The sequence below is a fragment of the Brassica napus genome, chromosome A2 (genome assembly GCF_020379485.1).
Source record: "Brassica napus cultivar Da-Ae chromosome A2, Da-Ae, whole genome shotgun sequence".
Taxonomy (NCBI): Eukaryota; Viridiplantae; Streptophyta; class Magnoliopsida; order Brassicales; family Brassicaceae; genus Brassica; species Brassica napus.
Window position 1 is genome coordinate 27,230,785 of NC_063435.1, and position 25,534 is coordinate 27,256,318.

Sequence of the window (25,534 nt, forward strand, 5' to 3'; positions counted from 1 at the left end):
CACATTAATATAAATCTAAAACACGTAGAAACCGACTTCTACAGATTTACTGTAAATCTAAAACATGTAGAAATTAAAATCTACACATTACTATAATTCTAAAAACATGTAGAAACCGATTTCTACAGATTAGTTGTATTCTACGGATAAGAAATCAGTTCCTAAAAATATGGAAATAAAATATTTGGGAATATTCACTTTCATATTTTGAAAAAATCGTTTAAAAAAAAACGAACCCATTATTTATTATATTTAAAAATTACAATTTTAAGGGCATTATTGCCATTTTGAAAATAATTAGCTTAATGGGACATAAAGTATATGATATTAGTCTAAAGAGACATATTTATCATTTTTTGCTCTAAAAAAACAGTTTTTTCTTAATAATTTCATATCACTATTCAATAAAACAATATAAAAGAAAATAGTTTTAATTTTTTATTTTTTGAAAACGGCTTAAAATAGTTTTAAGTTTGTCTGATAATTTTATATCTATGATTGATCTAAATATATATATATATATATATATATATATATTATATTTATTTAACTACAAATATGAATAATATAATTGTGGTTATATATATATATAGAAAATACCCGGGCGTAGCCCGGCACAGCCTCTAGTTAGGAGAAAATGAGAAAAGCCAAACAACAAGAGGTGAGAGAGCGACGTCACAAGAGAGAGAAAAACGTGGGGACCACCAGACTGGACGTGTGCACAGCATATTCACACTATTTGAATTTTGTTTTCGAATCCGCCACTTAATCTCCAATCCTCCTTATCACCTCATTACGTGATATCTTACTCCACCTATATTATAAGCAAAATCTCGTATCACCGAAGATTGCTCCGCTTATATCTGATAAGTCGGTAAGACCTGCTCTCTCGAAAGAAGAACGCGTCCAAGAAAGCGAGGTCAAGTTTCTCTCTCTCTCCTTTATTTATTCTCTCCATTGTTTCTCTCCACGCAGCTCTTCAAAACCCTAGAAATTCTCGAATCGTGATTTCGTCTAGCTCGTGTAGATCTTCGGAGCTCTGTACCGAGCTCCGATTCGTACGTAATCGTGTATTTTTCATCGTTTAATTTTGTGATTTTGACGTTAGATTTGAGATTTGGAGCTTCGGAGAATGTCATCGTTAAGCCGAGAGCTGGTGTTTCTGATTCTGCAATTTCTCGAGGAAGAGAAATTCAACGAGTCTGTGCACAGGTTAGTCTAGAAGAAGTTCAATTGAAAATTCAAAAATTATTATTTCGCCGTCTCTGTGTTTGATTACTCTGTTTGTGAGATTTATTAGAAGTGCAGTTTCGTGATATAATTATGTAATTATTTAAATAAAACATTTGTTATTGTTATATACATGGATGATGGTTATGTAGTTTGAATCAGTGTTTAAGAAATTGCTAGGCGGTAATTAGGCGTTTTATATGGCCCTAAGGGACCCGAGTTCGAATCTGTATCTGTGCTCGGGTGGTCAAGGCCTTTCGGGGATCCCTAAGGACCAGAATTCGAATCCGCACCACACCAGATTTCCACGCGCGTGGCCTTTTATATGCTTTCTCCGGCGAATGGTTTACCATTTTTTTTTATATGGGCTATGGTTTAGGCGGTGCCTAAACCGAATTTTTTGAAAAAAAAAATAGGTCTAATTTAGGCTCGATTTGCTGCTTAGGCGCCGCCTAGGCTTGTTTGAATTATTTGTATTTGAATCAGATTAGAGTGGAATTTAATGTTAGTTTTCTTATGGTTTTGGTGTTTGATTAGCCTTTCTTGAGTTGATGGTTTGTTGTTCATATGTTTGGAATTATTGCTTACAGGCTTGAGAAAGAGTCAGGGTTCTTCTTCAATACAAAGTATTTCGACGAGAAAGTTCTCGCTGGAGAGTGGGATGAAGTGGAGAAGTACTTGTCTGGGTTTACCAAGGTTGATGATAACAGATACTCCATGAAGATTTTCTTCGAAATTAGGAAGCAGAAGTATCTCGAGGCGCTTGATCGGTAATTTCCTGCGGATTATATCTTGTTGTGTGTGTGTTTTCAGAGTGTGTGATGTCATCTCCATATCTCTTTCTCCAGGCAAGACAAGGCCAAAGCAGTTGAGATACTGGTGCAGGACTTGAGAGTCTTCTCCACTTTCAACGAGGATCTCTACAAAGAGATTACTCAGCTTTTAACTTTACAGAACTTCAGGTACGATACTTAGTCTATACATTTCTCTTGTGATGGAAGATGAATTTTTGAAACTATGAGAATGTGATTGATTAGTGTCTGTTCATGTAGAGTTCAAGATCCTTTTTTATCAACTGATATCAATAGGAATGTGAATCTGACATCTAATGATATTAAACAATTTGATTCTGCAGGGAAAATGACCAGCTTTCCAAATACGGAGACACTAAAACAGCTCGGACCGTAATGCTATCAGAAGTTAAAAAACTAATCGAAGCAAATCCTCTTTTTCGTGACAAATTGACGTTCCCTGCACTAAGATCTTCGAGACTGCGGACTCTCATTAATCAAAGGTGTGTTTCTTTTTCTTTTTCTTCTTCTCCTCACGACCATAGAATATGTTGCTGGATTCATCGTGCACATGTTCTCTTGCAGTCTTAATTGGCAGCACCAGCTTTGCAAAAATCCTAGGCCAAACCCAGATATTAAAACTCTATTCACAGACCACACATGCGCAGTTCCCAATGGTCCTCTGGCACCTTCATCAGTCAATCAGCCTGTTACAACTTTGACAAAGCCAGCAGCTTTTCCGCCGCTTGGAGCTCATGGTGTAAGAAACCTCAACGTTTGACTCCTTTATTCATGTTTCTGAACCGTACAAAAATTTAATATTTGAGTAAATCTGTAATTCTGTATTAATGTAGCCCTTTCCTCCTGGTGGTGCTGTTGCTGCTGCTAATGCTGGCGCTTTAGCTAGTTGGATGGCTGCTGCCTCTGGTGCTTCTGCTGTCCAAGCTGCCGTTGTCACACCTGCGCCTATGCCTCTACCTATGAATCAAGGTTAGTTTGCGACAGTATTCTACTTTTTTTTTTGGTTCTGTACTTATCAGTAAGTACCTGTTTTATATCCTTCTAAGACTAATTACCTTTCTTACAAAAAGTGGCAATCTTGAAGCGACCAAGAACACCACCAGCAACTCCAGGTATAGTTGATTATCAGAATCCGGATCATGAACTAATGAAGCGTCTCCGCCCTGCCCCATCTGTGGAGGAGGTAATATAATTTTTTTCTTTCTGGAAGCTATTTGTACGATTCTTGCATTTTTCTTAAGCATTATTCGTTTCCAGGTGACATATCCTGCTCCTAGGCAACAAGCTCTATGGTCGCCGGAAGACTTGCCGTTAAAGGTGGCTCTAGCGTTGCATCAAGGGTCCACTGTGACAAGCATGGAGTTTCACCCTATGCAAAATACGTTACTTCTTGGTATGCTGGTTTGAAACTTAGAATGCAAATTCTAAACTCGATTTGAAGTTATATTTCTGTTATTTTTTCGTATTCTGAATGCCATTTGTGTTCCATTAGTCGGATCTGCGACGGGAGAAATCACATTGTGGGAACTGGCTGTTCGAGAGAAGCTGGTTACAAGGCCATTCAAAGTATGGGATATGACTAACTGCACAAATCAGTTTCAGGTCTGTCTTACACCTAAGAATTTTGTAGTTTATGTGTTTGATCTAAAAGGCTTTATTTAAAAAACATATTTCTTTGAGAACTGATAGTTGATGGAGACAAAATGTATCAGCAAACTATCTGTTGTCCGAGAATCTTATACTTACCATTTTTTGGGACTCACTCAGGCTTTGATAGCTAAGGAAACACCAATTTCTGTCACCCGTGTTGCATGGAGTCCAGATGGAAATTTCATTGGTAAGCTTCCGTTCGTGCATTCTTTGATTTTAGTTAGTCTCTTGTCTCAGTCTCTTCTTGTGCAGGGGTTGCCTATTCGAAACATCTTGTTCACTTGTATGCTTTCTCTGGACCTAACGATCTTCGCCAGCATGCTGAGGTGAGCATACGTTAGATCATATTAGTATGATAAGGAATGCGATGTAATAATATCTCATAAAATTATGTCTCTTTTTTTGCTCACAGATCGATGCCCATGTGGGTGCTGTGAACGACTTGGCCTTCGCTATTCCCAACAGACAACTATGTGTAGTTACTTGCGGAGATGATAAGCTAATCAAGGTGAGTAAATGAATCCCGTGGCTTCGCTGTTAGACATACCTACTGCAGCTGTCTAACTTGATCTATGTGGAACAGGTATGGGATGTTCAAGGTCGAAAGCATTTTACCTTTGAAGGTCATGAAACTCCTGTTTATTCCATTTGTCCTCATCACAAAGAGAACATTCAGGTGTGGCATTCTATCATCTATATATTGTTTCTCCATCTGTTTAAAGAACACTCCTGCCTATTAACTTCTGTTCTTATTTGGATTTCAGTTCATATTTTCAACGGCCATAGATGGGAAGATAAAGGCCTGGCTTTATGACAATATGGGTTCCAGAGTTGACTATGATGCTCCCGGTAAATGGTGTACTACGATGCTTTACAGCGCTGATGGGTCTAGGTACGATCTGAAATTCATAAATAGTCTTATTTCTAATCCTTTAAACTCGCTTATCAAATCGTTCTTTATTCTTCATACCTAGTACCTAAAATGTTTAAAGTTGTCATTGAGATTTATTTATTCATGAATGTACTGAGTTGTCGTTTTGATTTTCTAGTCTGTTTTCCTCCTAAACACACATTTTTCTCTCCCAAATGTCCTGCATCATTTACTGATTTAGAACAACTCAGATCTATCTGTTTTCAGAATACATTTTTCATCGCTCTGCTTTAGTTCTTTCTGATATCGTGGTGCATTTTCTTCTTCAGATTGTTCTCTTGTGGAACGAGTAAAGATGGAGACTTTTTCCTAGTTGAATGGAATGAAAGTGAAGGATCAATTAAAAGGACGTATCTTGGGTTTCATAAAAAGTTGGCTGGTGTGGTTCAGTTTGATACCTCCAAGAACCACTTTCTGGCTGTTGGTGAAGATGGGCAAATCAAGTTCTGGGATATGGACAATATCAATGTTCTGACTAGCACTGATGCGGAGGGTGGACTTCCGGTTAGTCTCACAGATTCTTTTTTTTTCTCCCACGGCTTGTTGCTTAGGCGATTTTTTTAGATTTGGATACTAACTTATCTCATCTTCAGGCTCTTCCTCGCTTGAGATTTAACAGGGAAGGTAATCTTCTAGCGGTTTCTACGGCAGAGAATGGATTTAAAATCCTAGCAAACACAGCTGGTTTCCGATCTCTGAGAGCCATGGAAGCTTCTGCTTTTGAAACGATGAGGAATCCAGTCGATTCTTCCTTAACCAAAGCTGTAATCTTTCTCAACTTTGTAGTATATTTCTCTTTATTAACATCCACTGTTGTAGCAAGCTCTCTCGGTTTACACATTTTGGTATTCTGTTAGGTTCCTGGTGCGCCTCTTGCGTCTGTCAGCTGTAAAATTGAACGAGGCTCTCCTGTTAGACCCTCACCAATGCTGGTAAATTACCCATTAAATGTTATGTTTCTAGCCATTTTTATAAATCATATTGTTATGTTATAAAGTTTTCACTAGAAAATGAAATAGGATTACATTTGTTTAAAATCATGGTTATAGCATTTCAGTTTTCTTATATGTTTAAGGATAGTTGCTATTCTTTTTTGTTGTGGCAAATCCTCAAGAATGGAGTTGATCCCTCGAAGCCAAGAATAATAGACGACTCAACAGACAAACCAAGACCTTGGCAATTAGCTGAAATAATGGACCCTGCCCAGTGTCGCCAGGCTACTTTACCCGATACCGCTGGTTCTTCCACAAAGGTTTGCCTAATTAACTTTGACTAGAAATTTGTTTTGTAATTTAAAAAAAAAAACTTAGGCTTATGTTTCTCCTGTTGCGTGGCAAAGCAGGTTGTCCGGCTTCTGTATACTAATTCCGGCGCTGGAATCCTGGCACTAGGTTTGAACGGTATTCAGAGGCTCTGGAAGTGGGTTCGCAGTGAGCAGAACCCTAGTGGAAAGGTAAGTTTATAAGAGAGTTAGAGAGAGCTTTGTGCGGCTTTATCTAAGTACCATTTATTATGCAGGCAACTACTGCTGTTGTTCCTCAGCAATGGCAACCAAACAGTGGTCTTCTCATGGCCAACGATGTCTCTGGTGTAAACCCCGAAGAGTCTAACCCGTGCATCGCTCTCTCTAAGAACGACTCATATGTCATGTCGGCTGCTGGAGGAAAAGTCTCGTTGTTCAACATGATGACTTTTAAGGTATATATGAACTTGAAAATAGACCCACTAGAACCACAAGCTCTAGCTGAAAATGTTCTCACGTTCATACTATAAAACTCCTTTGGTGGTTCTAATATTTAAAAAATCTGTTGGCCTTATAGGTGATGACAACATTCATGCAACCTCCACCGGCTTCAACATTTTTGGCGTTCCATCCTCAGGACAACAACATCATTGCCATTGGAATGGAGGACTCCACGATTCACATCTACAATGTCCGAGTGGATGAGGTAAGTAGTCGATAATACCAACAATTGCCACTTAAGTAGCTTTACAGTTATAGATGTTACCCTAAACTATATGAACGAACTCACTTCACTTGCATCTGTGTTTCATCAGGTCAAATCAAAGCTAAAGGGTCACCAGAAACGCATCACTGGCTTAGCATTTTCTACAACCCTCAATATCTTGGTTTCATCTGGTGCTGATGCTCAGGTGCGTTATGCTTATGCTGCGTCTTGTTGTTGCAGAAAAAAATTGCTGGAATATTTCATGCCTTTCCTTTGCTTAATTTTCTACCAGGGGGATGCTAACTCTTGTTGTTGCCTTCTCTTAGATATGCTTTTGGAGCATTGACACATGGGAGAAGAGAAAATCCGTAGCAATACAAATGCCAGCAGGAAAAGCCGCCAATGGAGACACGCGTGTACAGTTTCATGTGGATCAGATCCGTATCCTGGCAGTCCACGAGACACAACTAGCTATATTTGATGCTTCCAAGATGGAATGCATCCGACAGGTGCGTATGAGATACATCTCTCTAAGTCCATAGATATATAAACACCTGAGTTCTTAATTATTGTTTTGATATTTGTAGTAACTTATGTTTTCTTGTTTCCATGTATCAGTGGATTCCTCAAGACTCGTTGTCGGCTCCTATATCTTCAGCAGTGTATGCCTGCAACAGCCAGCTGATCTACACCACTTTCCGCGATGGTAACATTGGAGTGTTCGACGCAGACACTCTTAGATTAAGATGCCGTATCTCTCCATCCGCCTACTTGCCTCAAGGGTAAGTGCTTATCCAACATTTCATTAGATTCTTAATTTTAAGTCAATCTAAGATTCCGTCTTGAAACTGCGTAATAGACTTACAAGGAAGCCAAACAATTATAAACTCGTCTCTATATTAACTCTCTTTGCTTTCACAGGAACCAAGGCTTGTCTCCTCTAGTTGTGGCAGCTCACCCGCAAGAGCCAAACCAGTTTGCGGTCGGTTTGAATGATGGGTCAGTAAAGGTGATAGAACCGACGGAGGCTGAAGGCAAGTGGGGGATGGTTCCACCCTCTGAAGCCATCAAAACTTCACCATCGACCACAAACAACAAAACTCAAGAACAGTTACAAAGATGAACAAACTACAATGGCTTTACTCATAATTATCCATGTAATTAGTTTCAATCTCTCCATAATATTGACTCTTCAGGTTTGTTGGTTAGTTAGTGTGGTTGCTGATTATTGTTTAAGGTTTCAGCAGTGGTATTAGGTCTTGGAATGTAGTCTTAGTTTGAAGATTTGTTAAGATAATGACATTAGTAAGAAATAAAGTTTGTATAAGCAAATCTCAAGAGTGAATAAGCAACACGACCATGACTGTTTAGTGAAACCACCCTACCATCAATAATCGATCAATGGTCATCCTGAATGTCCATCGGTTTGCATCTTCCACCCATACCCTCGCTTAAGCATGTTCTTCTTCTTCTTCTTGTCGTCTTGAGTCTTTGCTTTACCAGCAACCATGGTCTCATCAGCTTCAGTAGTTTCTTCTGCAGAATCATCTTGCTTTCCTCTGTTTTCAACTGCAAGTATATTCTTGCGTCCCAAGGCACCAAACAGAAGTTATCTTTTAGTTCAATTTTTGATACTTTACTTAGCTCTTTAACATTGTTCTGTTTATTTTCATGCCAGCTCCGTTACATGAGAATCAATCGCTGAATGATCTAACACTCGTACAAAAGTTACCAGCATGTTTTTCCTTTATAAATCGCCATCAAGTAATAGTCGAACAGAATATCCTTTGAATGAACTCGGCGGCTCTGTTTCAACTTTTCTCTGTTTTATCCTCTGCTGAAAAGACACTGCTTTCCAACATTCCTTTAAAAATCCTGTTAAGAAAAAGAATCTTCAGAGCAAATCTGCAACTTATATTCTTACAAACAAAGAAAATTCAGATCTCAAGAGCTTTAGGTAGTTAGTTAGGAACGTTGGGATCAGCTAAAATTCATTAAAGATCACAAAAACAAAGTAACATGTGACGTTTTGTTGATTGAACATAACATTTGATCCACAACACGAAGCAAAATATGAGCAAAAAACTGTATATGGAATAAGTCCGAGTGGTGCGTATCCAGAAAATGGCTTCAAACACTTAACTAGGCTTTTTGCCGTGTAAAGCTTGTGAGAGTCTGAGAGATGTGTAAATTGTCCCACATCGGTTACGTTACAAGGGAAGGACTCGCTAAGCAGAGTATAAGAAGAGAAGGGGAGCGAACAAGCAAATCACTTACCTAGACGGGGTCGACTCGTGATCAAGAAGACGAGTGGCCTAGGCTAGTGACCTCCATTGCACTAAGGAGGGGCGCTTAGCTTAAGGTCTCCCCAAGTGGGAGAGCCTGCGTCATTATTTGTGGCAGAGGGAGCCTGCGTTCGCGCGGCTCCTACCATCTATTATCAGTCTTAAATGTTGGTAATTACAGAAGTCATCTTTTTCACTTGAAAAACCAGCCTGAGTCTGAGTGAAAACTCTCTTCCCTCCAAGGGCGGAGGCAATGAAGGAGGTGTATTACAAAACATTTTTGTTTTAATCCTTTTTTTATAAGAAAATTTGTATTGATCCCATAAATTTTTTTTTTGCCCCCACTAAAAATATAACTTCACAAAAATAATCACAAAACATTAAAGATTGTAGATAATTGAAAATTATATAAATAATATGTTTATTTTATTTGTTAAACATTTGATTTATATTAATTTTAGCTTAAATTTCAATAAACACGTTCTTTTATGTTAAAATCTTAGTTACATATTTCAATAAAGCCCGTTCAATAACTAATATTAATTTTTTTTTGAAATTAATGAGTGAATTTGAAAAAAAAAGGATTTGTACTTCTTTTTCGGACAAACGCAAAAAAGAAGAACTCTCAAGTTCTGCAATGTTATCAGAATATTTGTAATATATTTTAATTTTTTGAAATTTTACCTGAATTCAAAACTATAACTGAAACCTCTAATTTGAAGTTTAAAAGAATATTTGTAATGCCAATATATATATATGCAATACTCAAATTACCTAATATACCTAATAAACACAAAATGTTCCAGGTACTTTGAATACCCGATCGGGTCTTCGGTAGGATATAGAACCAAACCAAGACCCACAGTACACAAAAAAAAACAATAGTATTTTGCCTTGGACTGAGACTCAAGCCAAATCTATATTTCCGGGTCGGTTTTGGTTGAGTTTTTTTAATCTGAATAAAATGCCCAGACCTAAGAGAAGTTACATAAGAATGTTTATACGAAATCTCAAATAAATTAATTCATAAATTATATAATTTTAAACAAAATTTATACAGATTTTGTAACATAATAATGTACAATCTCAAAATTCTAATTTATATCAAATTTAAATTATAATTCAAGAAAACTCGCGTTTTCGAAACGCGGATCAAAATCTAGTTATTGTATCAATTTATTTGAAAGTGCAATAGGTATTGATCCGCAATACGAAACAAAATAAGAGCAAAATTGGAGCTAGATATTTGAAAGTGCACTAGGTATTGTACCAATTTATGTCATTAACATAAATGAAAAATGAATGATTGAAAAATACATTTCATGTGAATATTTTATTTTCAGTGTGTATATTATCAAACTTAGTTATAGGTTTAAGTGTTAATTATATAACATGATGTATGATAGATGATGAATTGCAACTAAAAGTTTAACATAGAAAATTTCATTGTAAACAATCCAAGAGTTTTAGGGTAGAAAAATCTAAATCAACAGTAGACAACATAAGAAACCTCCAAAAAAAAAATAATAAAGATAAAATTCATGTTTAAAAGAACAAAAACAAACACAATGCATTACAATTTTCGGTTTAATAATTTAAATGAAGTGGATGGTTTATAAATTACATTACTTAATATAGGTTATTCAGTTAAAGATTAAATTCATACAAATGATTCGATCAACATATATGTATGACCAAATCCTAAGATACAAGTATAATCACAAAGAAATTAATATTTAATTTAATGTTAAATTGAACAAAATTTATTGTAAATATCATATAATGTAAGGTTTTAATTAGTGTTCATGTTTTAGTAATAGAGATATTACTAATAATTTGAAACAATAAATTAAATAGTTGCATGCAAACTATAAAAATTGTTGGTTTTAAAAATATTAAATTAAACTATTAGTAATATGGTAAATGTTAAAATTATATACCACTAATTTGTGTAAATAAAATATTTATATGTATAAAAATGAAAAATAATCACCGCACAAGATCTAGTATTTAATTAAAGATCACAAAACACAGCGGCGTTTAATTTTTTGATCGACGACAGCATTCGATCCACAATACGAAACAAAATAGGAGCAAAAATATTGCATGGGAGGGATAAGTCCAAATGGTACGTATCGAGAAATGTAACAAGAAAAGGGCTTCAAACATTTAACCAGGCCTTTAGAATCCGTCCTGTTGTGTGTAGCATGAAAGAATCTTCGCCGTTTAAAGCCTACGAGTGAGAGATGTATATAATATAACTTGTCCCACATCGCTTACATTTGATAAGAAGGACTCGCTAACCAGAGTATAAGAAGAGAAGGGGGGGGATAACTAGCAAATTACTTACCTGGACGGGGTCAACTCGTGATCAAGAAGACGAGTGGCCTAGGCTAGTGACCTCCATTGCACTGAGGAGGGGCGCTTAGCTAAAGGTCTCCCCAAGTGGGAGAGCCTGCGTCATTATTTGTGGCAGAAGGAGCCTGCGTTCGCGCGGCTCCTACTATCTAACCTTAGTCTTAAATGTTGGTCCCAACCAAAAGGGTGAAGTAAAGCCCTGCAAAGAACTTGTTGATGTCCTAAATATTTTATTTTCAAAATAAATTGTCTGCGCACTATGAATTATAGTACTAAGAGCTTGATACATACAAACCCCATAGCAAAATACTAGAATAAACCGAAAATATACTTAAAGATATCAAGAACATAACTCAGTGTAGACATATGATCAAATACGTACATTTATGATGTTTTCTTACAGTCTACAGACAAATCAAGTGTTTTTCTTTTTGAAAAAACAAATCAAGTGTTCGTTAAAGAAAATACGTGTTCAATAAGATAAATAATACTTATTATTCACGTATCTCTTGACTCTTCAACACAAAGCTCTCTAACATTATTCTGGTTATCCCACCAGATGATCACTTGTTAAAAAATAAACAATAACTCCATTAAATTTGTTCCAACAGTTGAATGATCTAATAATTATAGACAAGTTATATCTTCTCTTCCTTTATAAATCATCATCAAGAATCATGGAGCTGAAAAATCCCTTGAACAAACTCGCTCTGTTTTAACTTTTCTCTGTGATCCTCTGCCGAAAGCCACTTCTTCTCAACACTCCTATAAAATTCAGCCAATACAAGAACCATCAGAGAGTGAGATTGTGAGAATATCCAAACATGTAAGAAAACCAATCTGAGGATGAATGAAGCAGTACCGTTCAGGAATCAGGCAAACTCTGGTTCGATGTCTTCTTGATTTTCTTTTTCGCGTTGTCATTGTTAAGGAAGGAATGAAACACAATACATTGAAGGAAATCACATAAATTATAATGATGGTTGATAAAAAATGATATCTTGAACATATTTGCATGTTGAGGTGTTATATGAGCAACTATATCAGAGCTCACTTTCACCGCACATACGGGGCATACCTACAAGGAGAATAATGTTAATCTAATCAATGTTCAAGAAATAGATAAGCAGTAATTAGATGCTTTATAGACAGTTATTGATTAGGCAGATGTTGAAAAAAGCGTTCTAAAAAAATAATTTCTCTTAGATTCGATTTGCCTCCTAAACCGGTTTTTAGAACACTGTCCAAAATAAACAAGGGTCCTATCCTAATTCCGACACATCTTCGTTAGGCTACTTTCACTTCCTTATTGCATGTTCAAGAAGAGGAACTACTAAACAAATAGCAGTAGTGTAACGACCCAGATTTTTCTGGTGGGCCAGTTTGGCCTTTATTAAAAATTAAAGTCTAATTCTCTCTTTTTACTTTGTCCCACATTGGATGTTTAGAAAACCCACCTCCCTTCCCTTCTCCTATATAAGAAACTCCATCCTTTCTCTTTATTCTCATCAAGTCAAAGTATTTCTTTGCGTGTGACGAGTTGTTGTTGAATTATTCGACGACCAGTCACTAGTGAATTTTCCGGTGGGATTTCCGGGTGAGCTTCCGGCGAGATTTCTGGACGAGCTTCCGGTGAGATTTCTAGACGAGCTTCCGGCGGGTTTTCTAGTAAGTTTGTTGCCTCCTTATTTCTAGTTATAGGAATATTTTAGGAAAGTTTCTAATTTAGGAAATAAGTTATATTAGGAAAGTTTCTATTTTAGGAAAGTTGCCATTTTAGGAAAGTTGCTATTTTAGGAAAGTTTCTATTTTAGGAGAGGTTTCATTTTAGGAAAGTTTCCATTTTAGGAAACTTATTTCCAGAGAAGCTGAGCTTAAGTCGTTGATTCTCGTGTTGCAGTTGACCTCAGCTGACCGCATCTTCCGTTGTTCATTTCAGCATGTGGCTAAGGTGAGGGCTATCCCATTAAATCCCGAGCTAGTTTAGTACTACTATTATGGAAAGTTTAGTTTCGAAACATGATCCGTCTCTGTGAATTGAGTCTGTTTGAGAGTCTTGTTTGTTTATTACTACTATTGATTGTTAAACCGGAAATAGGATAATAGAGGATTCAACAGTTGATTGAATTGAATGAATTAAGAACTGTTATTTATATATGTATATACATAAGTCTGTTATGAGATTGCGGGGCACAAAGATGTTGTGCTAACGGCGCATTGTGTAGAGATTGCGGGACACAGAGACGTTTGTGTTAGCGGCGCATTGTATGGAGATTGCGGGGCATATGGACGTCTATGCTAGCGGCGCATTGTATGAGGGATTGCGGGGTACAAAGACGTTTGTACTAGCGGCGCATAGGTGATTGCGGGGTACAAGGATGGACTCTTGTACTAGCGGCGCATAGAGTTATATATTTATATCCGTATAAGGAGAATGCGGGGTGTGTGATCTAGTTATGCACTATCAGCGCATTTGATGTTTTATGTGGTGTATTAGACACTGTGTTTGTTTCATGCTAGAGCTAGGCCTACATAGTCGTAGTGCTATGTACTGAGTCAGTGGTTTGTGGTTTAGCATCCCATACCTCACGGAGTAACTCCCCTGTTACTCACCCCTCTTTCTTCCCCCTTTCAGGTGAGACCGACGAGCAGGAGTGATTACTATCGGATTGGTGCTTTGGAAGTTTTATCTCTTAAATTTTCAGACTTGCGGTTTTTATGATTTATCGATATTTTCAGGTTTTATTATATTATCTGGATTTACGACTTTGGAGTTGACTTTAGAGAAGTAATAAATGGAGATTTCGGACTTTATATTTATTTATTTTATTTTAGAAAATACGGGTGTTACAATTTGGTATCAGAGCGGGGTTCCGTCCCGGCTCTGACCCGGGATGGCGATTTGTTGGGACGTGGTTTTGACTCGGTTTTAATCGGTTTTAGACAATTTTTAAAATATTTTGGGAATATGGGGATTTTAAAAATAAAAGTAAATAGCACCTTTCTGTTTGGTATTGTGTCTAGAATCATTGGTGTTCGGTTTCGGCAGAAGTTTATTGAGGTGCTTTTTCCTTTCAGATGCCGCCGCGTAAGAGAGTTGTTCGCACTCAGTCCGCTAGTGCTTCACGAGAGGGTGGAGATGAGAATATGCCGCCACCGGTTCCACCGATTGATCAGGATGCCCTTAGGCAGATGGTGCAGGATGCTGCCAGACAGGCTGCACATGAGGCAGTTCAGCAAGCTGTCCAGGAGGCTGCTAGAGTAGCTGCACAGGAAGTGGTTAGGCAGATGGCTGCAGCTCAGCAGGTTCCGCCAGTTCAGGTTCAGGGGCATCAGCAGCCCCCTATTCAGCCGGTTCCACCAGTTCAGGTTCAGGGGCAGCAGCAGCCCCCTATTCAGCAGGTTCCTGAGGTTGATGAGACGCTTATGCAGGTGATGAAACAGATGAAAACTGTGGATTTGGAGACTTTTGGGGGAACAGTAGACCCTTTTCAGGCTTATAATTGGAAGCATAGATTAGCTACGTGTCTGCAGACTATCAATTGTCCGTTGCGCCTTTGCCTTAATATCGCAGAGTTGTATCTGCGTGGGGATGCATTAGTATGGTGGGATGGAGTGCAATCGATGCGTGATGGCGATATGACTTATGAGGATTTCCTCATTGCGTTCGACAAGAAGTATTTTCCTAGAGAAGCATTGCACCAGAAGAAGAATGCTTTTGAGCATCTGAGGCAGGGTACTAGGAGTGTCAGAGAGTATGAGCGGGAGTTTTGCCAACTCCGCTTGTTTGCTGGTAATAATTTTGATGCGGAGGACTTGATCAGGAGATTCTTAGATGGGATGCGAGTTGATCTTCGCGGCAGGTGCAGTATGGTTACTTACACAAGCTTGGAGGATCTGGTAGAGAAGGCTGCTGTGCAGGAGGCATGTATTGCAGAGGAGCAGAAGTACTCTAAGGCCCAACCTAAGACTGAAAGAACTTCAGGGTCACCGAACATGGCAGGGGATCAGTCAGGAACACCCAGTTGTGAGCGCTGCCATCGCTACCATTTTGGAGATTGCGTTATGTGTTTTGCATGTGGGCGGTTAGGCCATGTGGCCAAGTATTGTCGATTTACAAAAGTGGATGGTACTGGTACCGGACAGGTTACAGCACCAACGACACTAGCAGCGGCTTCAAAGAAGTGTTATGGCTGTGGCCAGCCTGGTCACATTTTCAGGGATTGCCCGAGGGGGGGACGTGTAGAGAATCCATCACCAGCTAAGCGCCAGGCTATCGCACCACGAGTATTTGCTGCAAGAGGCAACGAGAGAGTTGAGCCGGCTGATGGTATGTATCTTTTCACTTTGGTAGTTTACGTTTGTGCATGTTGTCTTTTGCGGTTATCATGTGTTTAAAAAAAAAAAAAGTTGTGCTTAAGATCAGTAGCGGCTGAGTATGAGAGATTTCACCTTATTTGATATGGGAGGACCACATAGTTTGGAGTGTCTACAGCGAACAAGCGTCTTTATAACAAAGTTAAGTCATGCTGAAGACATCTTATTCCTTTTCTCGGCTCAGGATTTGAATTCGGGGACGAATTCCTTCTTAGTGGGGAAGAATTGTAACGACCCAGATTTTTCTGGTGGGCCAGTTTGGCCTTTATTAAAAATTAAAGTCTAATTCTCTCTTTTTACTTTGTCCCACATTGGATGTTTAGAAAACCCACCTCCCTTCCCTTCTCCTATATAAGAAACTCTATCCTTTCTCTTTATTCTCATCAAGTCAAAGTATTTCTTTGCGTGTGACGAGTTGTTGTTGAATTATTCGACGACCAGTCACTAGTGAATTTTCCGGTGGGATTTCCGGGTGAGCTTCCGGCGAGATTTCTGGACGAGCTTCCGGTGAGATTTCTAGACGAGATTCCGGCGGGTTTTCTAGTAAGTTTGTTGCCTCCTTATTTCTAGTTATAGGAATATTTTAGGAAAGTTTCTAATTTAGGAAATAAGTTATATTAGGAAAGTTTCTATTTTAGGAAAGTTGCCATTTTAGGAAAGTTGCTATTTTAGGAAAGTTTCTATTTTAGGAGAGGTTTCATTTTAGGAAAGTTTCCATTTTAGGAAACTTATTTCCAGAGAAGCTGAGCTTAAGTCGTTGATTCTCGTGTTGCAGTTGACCTCAGCTGACCGCATCTTCCGTTGTTCATTTCAGCATGTGGCTAAGGTGAGGGCTATCCCATTAAATCCCGAGCTAGTTTAGTACTACTATTATGGAAAGTTTAGTTTCGAAACATGATCCGTCTCTGTGAATTGAGTCTGTTTGAGAGTCTTGTTTGTTTATTACTACTATTGATTGTTAAACCGGAAATAGGATAATAGAGGATTCAACAGTTGATTGAATTGAATGAATTAAGAACTGTTATTTATATATGTATATACATAAGTCTGTTATGAGATTGCGGGGCACAAAGATGTTGTGCTAACGGCGCATTGTGTAGAGATTGCGGGACACAGAGACGTTTGTGTTAGCGGCGCAATGTATGGAGATTGCGGGGCATATGGACGTCTATGCTAGCGGCGCATTGTATGAGGGATTACGGGGTACAAAGACGTTTGTACTAGCGGCGCATAGGTGATTGCGGGGTACAAGGATGGACTCTTGTACTAGCGGCGCATAGAGTTATATATTTATATCCGTATAAGGAGAATGCGGGGTGTGTGATCTAGTTATGCACTATCAGCGCATTTGATGTTTTATGTGGTGTATTAGACACTGTGTTTGTTTCATGCTAGAGCTAGGCCTACATAGTCGTAGTGCTATGTACTGAGTCAGTGGTTTGTGGTTTAGCATCCCATACCTCACGGAGTAACTCCCCTGTTACTCACCCCTCTTTCTTCCCCCTTTCAGGTGAGACCGACGAGCAGGAGTGATTACTATCGGATTGGTGCTTTGGAAGTTTTATCTCTTAAATTTTCAGACTTGCGGTTTTTATGATTTATCGATATTTTCAGGTTTTATTATATTATCTGGATTTACGACTTTGGAGTTGACTTTAGAGAAGTAATAAATGGAGATTTCGGACTTTATATTTATTTATTTTATTTTAGAAAATACGGGTGTTACAAGTAGTTTGCCCAATCAACTAAGAAGTAAGAACTATGTGATGAAACAATAAATTAGATTTTGATATAACAGAATAGTATGGAAGAAGTGTTTACCCCATTAATTGTATCCATAGGATAATCTTCGTCTATGTGGCAGCAGAGAGAGACAATATCAAAGTACTCTGAGCAGAAGGGGAAAGCATAATCCTCCCTGAAATTATCTTCTCCCTCTACCTCCTCAAACCCCAAGAAGTTTTCATAAAGAACAAAAGCAAACAATAAGACATGGCACAACTACAAAAAGAAACAGAGACTTGAGAAAGAAATTAGGAATACTAAAATGTTCCAATCTTGTGGTTACACGACAAATATAAATGGGGATCAGAAGGAACATGGAGATATGTAATAAAAGTTGGAGATATGTAATAAACGATGGTTTACCAATTACCAACAACAAGTTTTTGTATTTTCTTGTCGTTCAAACAAGAATCAAAGATTCCAACTTCACCATCCACCACAAACAACTAAACCCAAGAACAGTAACAAAGATTCTATATACTTTTGGTAAAGAAAGTTTGATTGGTTAATTCTTGAAGCTAGCATATGTAAACACATTCCCCAACTATGCATGTAAGCTTTTTACCAACGACCAACTACGAAACACTTAACTTGGGCTTGTCGTGTCCGGCCCATGTCTAAAAACCCCAACAATTTTGCCGTTTAAAACTCGTAAATGAGAGATGTGTAAAAGTCCCACATCGCTTACACGTAAAGAGAAGGTCTCGCTTACCAGAGTATAAAAACAGAAGGGAAGCTTACAAGCAAATCACTTACCTGGACGGGGTCTACTCGTGATCAAGAAGACGAGTGGCCTAGGCTAGTGACCTCCATTGCACTAAGGAGGGGCGCTTAGCTTAAGGTCTCCCCAAGTGGGAGAGCCTGCGTCATTATTTGTGGCAGAGGGAGCCTGCGTTCGCGCGGCTCCTACCATTCACTCTTGGTCTTAAATGTTTGTCGCAACCAAAAGGGAGAAGTAATACATGCAAAGAAAATGCTGTAAATCCTAAATATCTTATTTTCAATATTTGATGGTGTGCACTATGAATTGTAGTACTAAGAACTTATATACAAACCCCATAGCAAAATACTGGAGTAAGCCGAAAATATACTTGAGATCTCAAGAACATAACTCAATGTAGATATATGATCAAATTACATACATTTTGTTGTTTTCTTAGAGTCAACAGAGTGTTCATTAAAGAAAATATGTGTTCAATAAGATAAATAATACTCATTATTCATGTATCTCTCGACTCTTCAATACAAAGCTAACATTATTCTGGTTATCCCACAATATCACTTGTTGAAAATAAACAACTCCAAGAGTTGAATGATCTAATACTCGTGGATAAGTTATATTTTTCTCTCCCTTTATAAATCATCATAAAAAATCATGGAGCTGAAAATCCCTTGAACAAACTCGCTCTGTTTCAACTTTTCTCTGTGATCCTCAGCCGAAAGCGACTTCTTCTCAACACTCCTGTAATATCCACGTCAAGACAAGAACAATCAGAGAGTGAATGTAAGAAAACTCATCTGAGGATGATGAATGAAGCAATACCGTTCAGGCAAACTCTGATTCAATGACTTCTTGGCAGAAGTTGAATCTGAAATGAAAAGTCCATCTGCCATCGGCGAAATGAAGGAAGACAGCAACGGGTCAGCAGTTATACTGGAGGACGAGGAAGAAGAAGGTGCAACAACACGCTTCAAACAAGCTCTGGAAGTTTCCATCAGGAAACTCTCTCTTCAAGATTGATAGCATGGATTGTGCCCCGCCTCTTCTTGTTGATTTTCTTTTCCGCGTTGTCACGTGATGTTATAGTTAAGGAATGAATGAAAAATAATATATTGACGGATTAACTTAAGTACAATGATTGATGACGGAAAAAGGATATCTTGAACATATTTGCATGTTGAAGTGTTATATGAGCAACCATATCAGAGCTCACTTTCACCGCACATACGGGGCATACCTACAAGGAGAATAATGTTAATCTACAAGAAATTGCTAGGCAGTAATTAGGTGTTTTATTGATTAGATGTCTAAACCGATTTTTTGAGCGGTTAGACAAATTTTGAAAAAAAAATAAATCATTTCGCTTCATATCCTAATTTGCCACCGAGACCGATTTTTAGAACACTGTTGACAATAAAAAGAATCTCTACTGGCAATAAACAAGGGTCCTATCCTAATTCCGACAAATCTTCAGTAGACTATTTTCACTTCTCGTCCAAGAAGAGGAAATACTAACCAAAAGAGCATTGGTTTGCCTAATCTACTAGGAACCATGTGATGAAACATTAATTAGATTTTGATATTACAGAACAATATGGAAGAAGTGTTTACCCCATTGATTGTGTCCATGGGATGATCTTCGTCGATGTGGCAGCAAAGAGAGACGATATCAAAATAATCTAAGCAGAAGCGGCAAGCATACTCTTCCCTGAACTCATCTTCTCCCTCTGCCTCCTCAAACCCCAAAAAGTTATCTGCGTTTATCATCAAAAACAAAAAGCAAACAATCAGACATGGCACAACTACAAAAAAAAATAAACATAGACTTGAGAAAGAAATTAGGAATACTAAAAATGTTCCCATTCTTGTGGTTACACGACATATATAAATGGGGATCAGAAGGAACATGGAGATATGTAATAAAAGTTGGAGATATGTAATAAACGAGGTTTTACCAAGAACAAGTTTTTGTATTTTCTTGTCGTTTAAACAAGAATCAAAGATTCCAACTTCGCCATCGACCACAAAAAACCAAACTCAAGAACAGTTACAAAGATGAACAAACTACAATGGGGTTTACTCATAATTATCCATGTAATTAGTTTCAAATGTCTCCATATTATTGACTCTTCAGGTTTGTTGGTTAGTTAGTGTTCTTGCTCATTATTTGCTTAAGGTTTCAGCAGTGGTATTACGTCCTCTAATGTGGTCTTAGTTTGAAGATTGTTAAGATGATGATATTGGTAAGAAATAAAGTTTGTATTACTATCGGCAAATCTCAAGAGTGAATAAGCAACAAGACCATGACTGAAGAAGTGTATGTGTGATAGACTTTAGATCTATTCTCTCGTGATGTAACAAACTCTGTATTGAATAACGAAGTACAAACGAGTATAGCTTTGTAGTCGATCTCGAGTTACACTCTCATGACGAGCTTCACTCTAAATCACCGATCTCATAACGATCGGAGTGTACAGACTCATGACGTCTATAACAAACTACCACAAAAGCATGAATGACACTTACTCAATTACAACTCTATTTATACCCTTTTCTGTAACTGTAAAGACTCTACTTCAAATGGAAGTTTACTCTCTTCTTTTCTTATTCATAATGCTTCTTGACTTCTCAACTCTCTCCCTCCAACCTGGTTCACTCGCTCTCTCCTTCCTTCTTCTCTTACGATAGTAAACCTTCTTGAGTCTATCAATACCCCCCCTCATCGAAATCCAGCTTGCCCTCAAGCTGGTAAGTTGGAAAACACGCTCGAAACTCTTCATACAACATCCAAGAATCTTCAAGAGTAGGCTTGCCCTGCCAATGAATCAGCAATTCCAACTCTCCCTGCGCTCCATAGCGTTTATCCAAAACCTCCGCAGGTACAACCTGATCTTCCTCCTCAACAATACACCCCGGTGGAAGTACCTTACTTTGATCATGAGGACCCAACGCCAACTTCAATTGCGAGATATGAAACACCGGATGTACACGAGCCTCCACTGGTAACTGCAACTTATACGCAGTAGTACCAATACGTTCAAGGACTCTGTATGGACCATAGAACTTAGCAGCTAACTTCTGACAAAAACACCGTGCCACTGTCTTCTGACGGTACGGTTGCAGCTTCAAATAAACCATATCTCCAACCGCTAACTCCACGTCTCTGCGAGACTTGTCAGCTTGACGCTTCATAATATCTTGAGCACGTAACAGATTGCTCTTTAGAGAATCCAACATCATGTCTCGCTCACGTAACGCTGTTTCTATTTCAAAATTCGAAGTGGAACCCGGTTCAAACCGTACTAATGCAGGAGGGTCTCTACCATAGAGAACCTTAAACGGAGTTGTCTGTAAGGACTTATGATACGTCGTATTGTACCAAAGCTCGGCCCAGACCAAATATGCATGCCAAGAACGCGGGTGTGAAGAGCTAAAACACCTCAAATAAGTTTCCAAACACCTGTTCAATACCTCAGATTGACCATCTGTCTGTGGATGAAACGCAGTACTATACTTAAAAGTCGTCCCCGCCAAACGAAAAACTTCAGTTCAAAAAGAGCTTAAGAAAATGCGATCCCTGTCCGAAACAATGCTCTGGGGAAACCCGTGCAAACGAACCACTTCAGTGACAAATTTCTTCGCTACATCCAAAGCGGTGAACGGGTGTTTGAGGCTGATGAAATGAGCAAATTTACTTAACCTATCAATGACGACCAAGATAACGTTGAAACCATTTGAAGTCGGAAGACCTTCGATAAAGTCCATATTAATGTCGTCCCACACTCGTTCTGGAACCGGAAGTGGTTGCAGCAACCCTGCAGGAGATAAAGTGGAGTGTTTATGCGTCTGACAGATCGCACATTCTGCCACATACTGTTGTATCTGCTTGTGCATTCCTTTCCAAAAGAACGACCCCTGAACACGCTTCACGGTCTTAAGAACTCCTGAATGTCTTCCTACCTTGCTGTCATGAGCCTCTTGCAATATCAACGGAATGAAACGAGAGGATTTTGGTATAACTAAACGCCTTTTTGACCATAGTCTCCCCTCAATGACCTGGTATTTAGTTGAGACTAACGTGCCCTCTCGTATCTTTCGAGTGATGTCTTGCAAACCCGCATCCTCATTAATTTCTTTATACAGATCTTCCCATTGAAGCACAATAGGGACAGTAAGTGCCACAAGAGTAGAGGAGTTAGAAACAGAACGAGATAATCCATCTGCCGCTTTGTTCTCCTGTCCCGGCTTATAAAATATATCAAAATCAAACCCCAGTATCTTTGTCAGCCACTTCTGATATTCCATATTGACCTCGCGCTGTTCCAGTAAGAACTTCAGGCTCCGCTGATCAGTGTGGACATGAAACTTCCACCCAATCAAATAATGTTTCCATTTGCGGATAGCCATGACTATTGCCATCAGTTCTCTCTCGTATGCCGGTTTCAGTTGTTCCCGAGGGGTAAGAGCATGACTAAAGAAAGCAATAGGTTGTTTGTCTTGCATTAATACAGCACCCAACCCGAAACCCGAAGCGTCTGACTCCACTACAAACACCTTCTCGAAGTCTGGTAGTGCTAAAACTGGTGCGTGACTCATAGCATATTTCAACCCATCAAAAGCCGCTTGTGCTTCCTGAGACCAACCAAACTGATCTTTTCTGAGTAACATTGTCAGAGGTCTTGCTATAACTCCATAACTCTTGACGTAGTTTCTATAGTAACCCGTTAAGCCCAAGAATCCCCTCAGCTGTTTGATTGATTTCGGTGTTGGCCATTTCTGCATTGCTTCAATTTTTTCTGCATCTGTAGCCACACCCTGAGCTGAAATCATATGACCCAAGTAATCAATTCTCTCCACACCAAACGTACATTTCTTCTGGTTGGCAAACAGGCTCTGTTCCCGTAATACTTGTAACACCAAACGAAGATGTGTCTCGTGCGTTTGTTCATCCACACTGTATATCAAGATGTCATCAAAAAAAACTAGCACAAACTTGCGGAGGAATGGTTTGAAGACTTTGTTCATCAATGCCTGAAATGTCGCCGGGGCGTTAGTGAGTCCAAATGGCATAACAAGGAATTCATAATGACCCTCGACGGTTCTGAACGCAGTCTTGTGAACATCCTCCTCCATCATGCGTATCTGATGATATCCTGAACGAAGATCGAGTTTGGTGAAGATAGTAGCCCCATGAAGCTCATCCAGCAATTGATGTATTACCGGAATGGGATACTTATCCAACACTGTAACACGATTTAGTGATCTATAGTCCACACAGAAACGGAATGAACCATCTTTCTTCTTGACCAACAAGACTGGACTTGAAAAAGGACTTGTACTTGGTCTAATGATACCCGTAGTAAGCATATCGTTGACCATCTGTTCCATTGCGACCTTACTGGCGTGAGGATATCTATAAGGACGCACGGACACAGCTGAAACTCCTGGTTTGAGGATGATTGCGTGTTCATGCCCCCGAAATGGAGGTAATGTCGTAGGAATGGTGAACACATCCTTAAACTCAGAGAGTAACATAGAGAATTTTGTACGAACTTCTGGAATCGCAGATGTTGCTATAGAAGTAGCAAGTAGCACTTCTCTTTCTGACTTACTACTCTTATAGACTGGCATCAATGACTTGAAAGAGAGTTTGGTGCAATGTAGGGATTTATCACCCACCAAAGTCACCTTATTCCCTTCATAGACAAACGAAAGGAGCTGCTCTCTCCAATCCACTTTGCACTTGCCTAATGTTTCAAGCCACTGAATGCCGAGTATCACATCCACGTTTCCCAGTTCAAGAGAGATGAAGTCACTTATGAAGTTGGTTTCATTTAATTGGAAGTGTACTGCTTGGCAAATTCCCAAAGCGTTCACAGTCACTCCATTACCCAACAACACGTCCAAGCTACTATCAGCATAAACTTTCAGTTGTAGCTTGTTCACAACTCCTGGTGTAATGAAGTTGTGAGATGCTCCGCTATCGAGCATGACTATCACCTCTTTACCGCATATGTATCCCCTCATCTTATTCGTCTTAGGGGAATCAATGCCAAGATACGAGTTAAATGACAACGTGTATAGTGTCTGTTGACGCATATCTTGTATCTGATCTTCATCATCGTCACGTAGATCAACCACTTCCATCTCAAGGCCATTAATGACTGTTAAGATTCGTAACTCTTTGTGAGGACACACGTCTCTATGTGCTGGTGACCAAGGTGCCTTGCACTTGAAACAGATCTTATCCTTTCGCATACGATCAAGCTCTGCGTCAGTATGTTGTAATCCTGGTCTCACATTGTTGCGTTGAAGCGGTGTGTTTTCCTTATTATACGTACCAGCACGTGCTCCCGACGACTGCCTTTGATAGCCTCCCCGACCTTCACCAGCGGCCGAGCTTATCACGCTACAGAACGTCGTGCTCTGCATCTTCAGCACTGCCAGTTTGTGTTGTGTTAACGTGACCGGTTCCTTCAGGCGAATCACTTCTTTCATGTCAGGTTTCAAGCCATTAAAGAATACTTTGATCAAATTCCTCTCATCAATCCATGTAACTTGATTCCGTAAGGCTTCGAACTCATTCACATAATCCTCAATCTCGCCTTCTTGTTGTAAACGAAACAATCTTGTTGCGGGATCATTATCAATAGGACCACTGAACCTGTCAAGCATTCGATCTGTGAATTGCTCCCAACTCAAGAACGGCTCACTGCGAATCTCCCCGTTGAACCACTGTAACACCGGTCCTTCTAAGCTTAGTGACACCAAATGAAGCTTCTCCTCTTCATTGTAGTTGCCAAACCTGAAAAACCTCTCCACACGAGAGATCCAATCGAATGGCAACGCACCAGAAAACACAGGCATTTCTATTTTTCTCAACATCTTATCTCTATTCGCAAGAGTACCATGGATTCCCCGATAACCTAAATGTGTTGGCGATCCTCCTGTTTCAGAGATAGGAATCGATACCTGATCTACTGGAGGCGCTGACGCGGAAGCAACCTCCTTCCCAGGTCTTTGAGTGAACGTCGCTGTTGTCTCGAATCGGCTCAAAACGTCGGTGATCTGATTCAGCTTCGCTTCGATTGAATCCACCTTCGTCTGCAACGAATCGATCTTCTTCGTTGTCGTGCGATCGCTATGCGCTAGCTTCTCGTGATTGAGCTTCGATTGAGCTATGTCGTCTTGAATCTGTTGAAGATCCGCCGAGTTTACTGCATCTGAGGTCATCGTCTTCTCGCGATCACCTCCGTTACGCGTTTTGACCATTGCTTCGATTCGCGGTGGCTCCGATCAAGTTTCGCCGCACCAATGATAGACTTTAGATCTATTCTCTCGTGATGTAACAAACTCTGTATTGAATAACGAAGTACAAACGAGTATAGCTTTGTAGTCGATCTCGAGTTACACTCTCATGACGAGCTTCACTCTAA

General features: G+C 39.1%; 1 protein-coding gene, 3 non-coding genes and 1 pseudogene across 5 annotated transcripts; 4 read left to right on the forward strand and 1 right to left on the reverse strand.

Annotated features, from left to right (window-relative positions):
- The first annotated feature begins 821 nt into the window (after window positions 1-821).
- On the forward strand, window positions 822-7,904 carry LOC125580837 (topless-related protein 3). 2 transcript variants are annotated; one of them, XM_048746078.1, is made up of 26 exons: window positions 822-919; window positions 1,109-1,212; window positions 1,821-2,000; window positions 2,079-2,192; window positions 2,366-2,524; window positions 2,607-2,781; window positions 2,876-3,011; window positions 3,113-3,225; window positions 3,300-3,435; window positions 3,535-3,644; window positions 3,810-3,879; window positions 3,945-4,018; window positions 4,105-4,200; window positions 4,276-4,368; window positions 4,457-4,584; window positions 4,893-5,127; window positions 5,217-5,387; window positions 5,481-5,555; window positions 5,738-5,875; window positions 5,966-6,076; window positions 6,142-6,321; window positions 6,444-6,572; window positions 6,682-6,777; window positions 6,899-7,081; window positions 7,191-7,354; window positions 7,494-7,904. In XM_048746078.1, the coding sequence occupies exons 2-26, from the start codon at window positions 1,133-1,135 to the stop codon at window positions 7,693-7,695; spliced, it is 3,348 nt and encodes a 1,115-aa protein (XP_048602035.1). In that variant the 5' UTR covers window positions 822-919; window positions 1,109-1,132; the 3' UTR covers window positions 7,696-7,904. The 2 variants fall into 2 exon arrangements, with proteins under 2 accessions (XP_048602035.1, XP_048602032.1); XM_048746075.1 differs by lacking the exon at window positions 822-919 and having other exon boundaries at window positions 949-1,212.
- Window positions 7,905-8,841: 937 nt separating this feature from the next.
- On the forward strand, window positions 8,842-9,003 carry LOC125589609. The gene has a single exon (XR_007325781.1). It is a non-coding gene; the product is annotated as a U1 spliceosomal RNA (small nuclear RNA).
- A 2,196-nt stretch (window positions 9,004-11,199) lies between these two features.
- LOC125589689 lies at window positions 11,200-11,361 on the forward strand. Its single transcript, XR_007325864.1, has one exon. It is a non-coding gene; the product is annotated as a U1 spliceosomal RNA (small nuclear RNA).
- A 6,764-nt stretch (window positions 11,362-18,125) lies between these two features.
- On the forward strand, window positions 18,126-18,287 carry LOC125589555. Its single transcript, XR_007325729.1, has one exon. It is a non-coding gene; the product is annotated as a U1 spliceosomal RNA (small nuclear RNA).
- A 267-nt stretch (window positions 18,288-18,554) lies between these two features.
- LOC125580840 lies at window positions 18,555-20,021 on the reverse strand (annotated as a pseudogene).
- Between the last annotated feature and the right edge of the window lie 5,513 nt (window positions 20,022-25,534).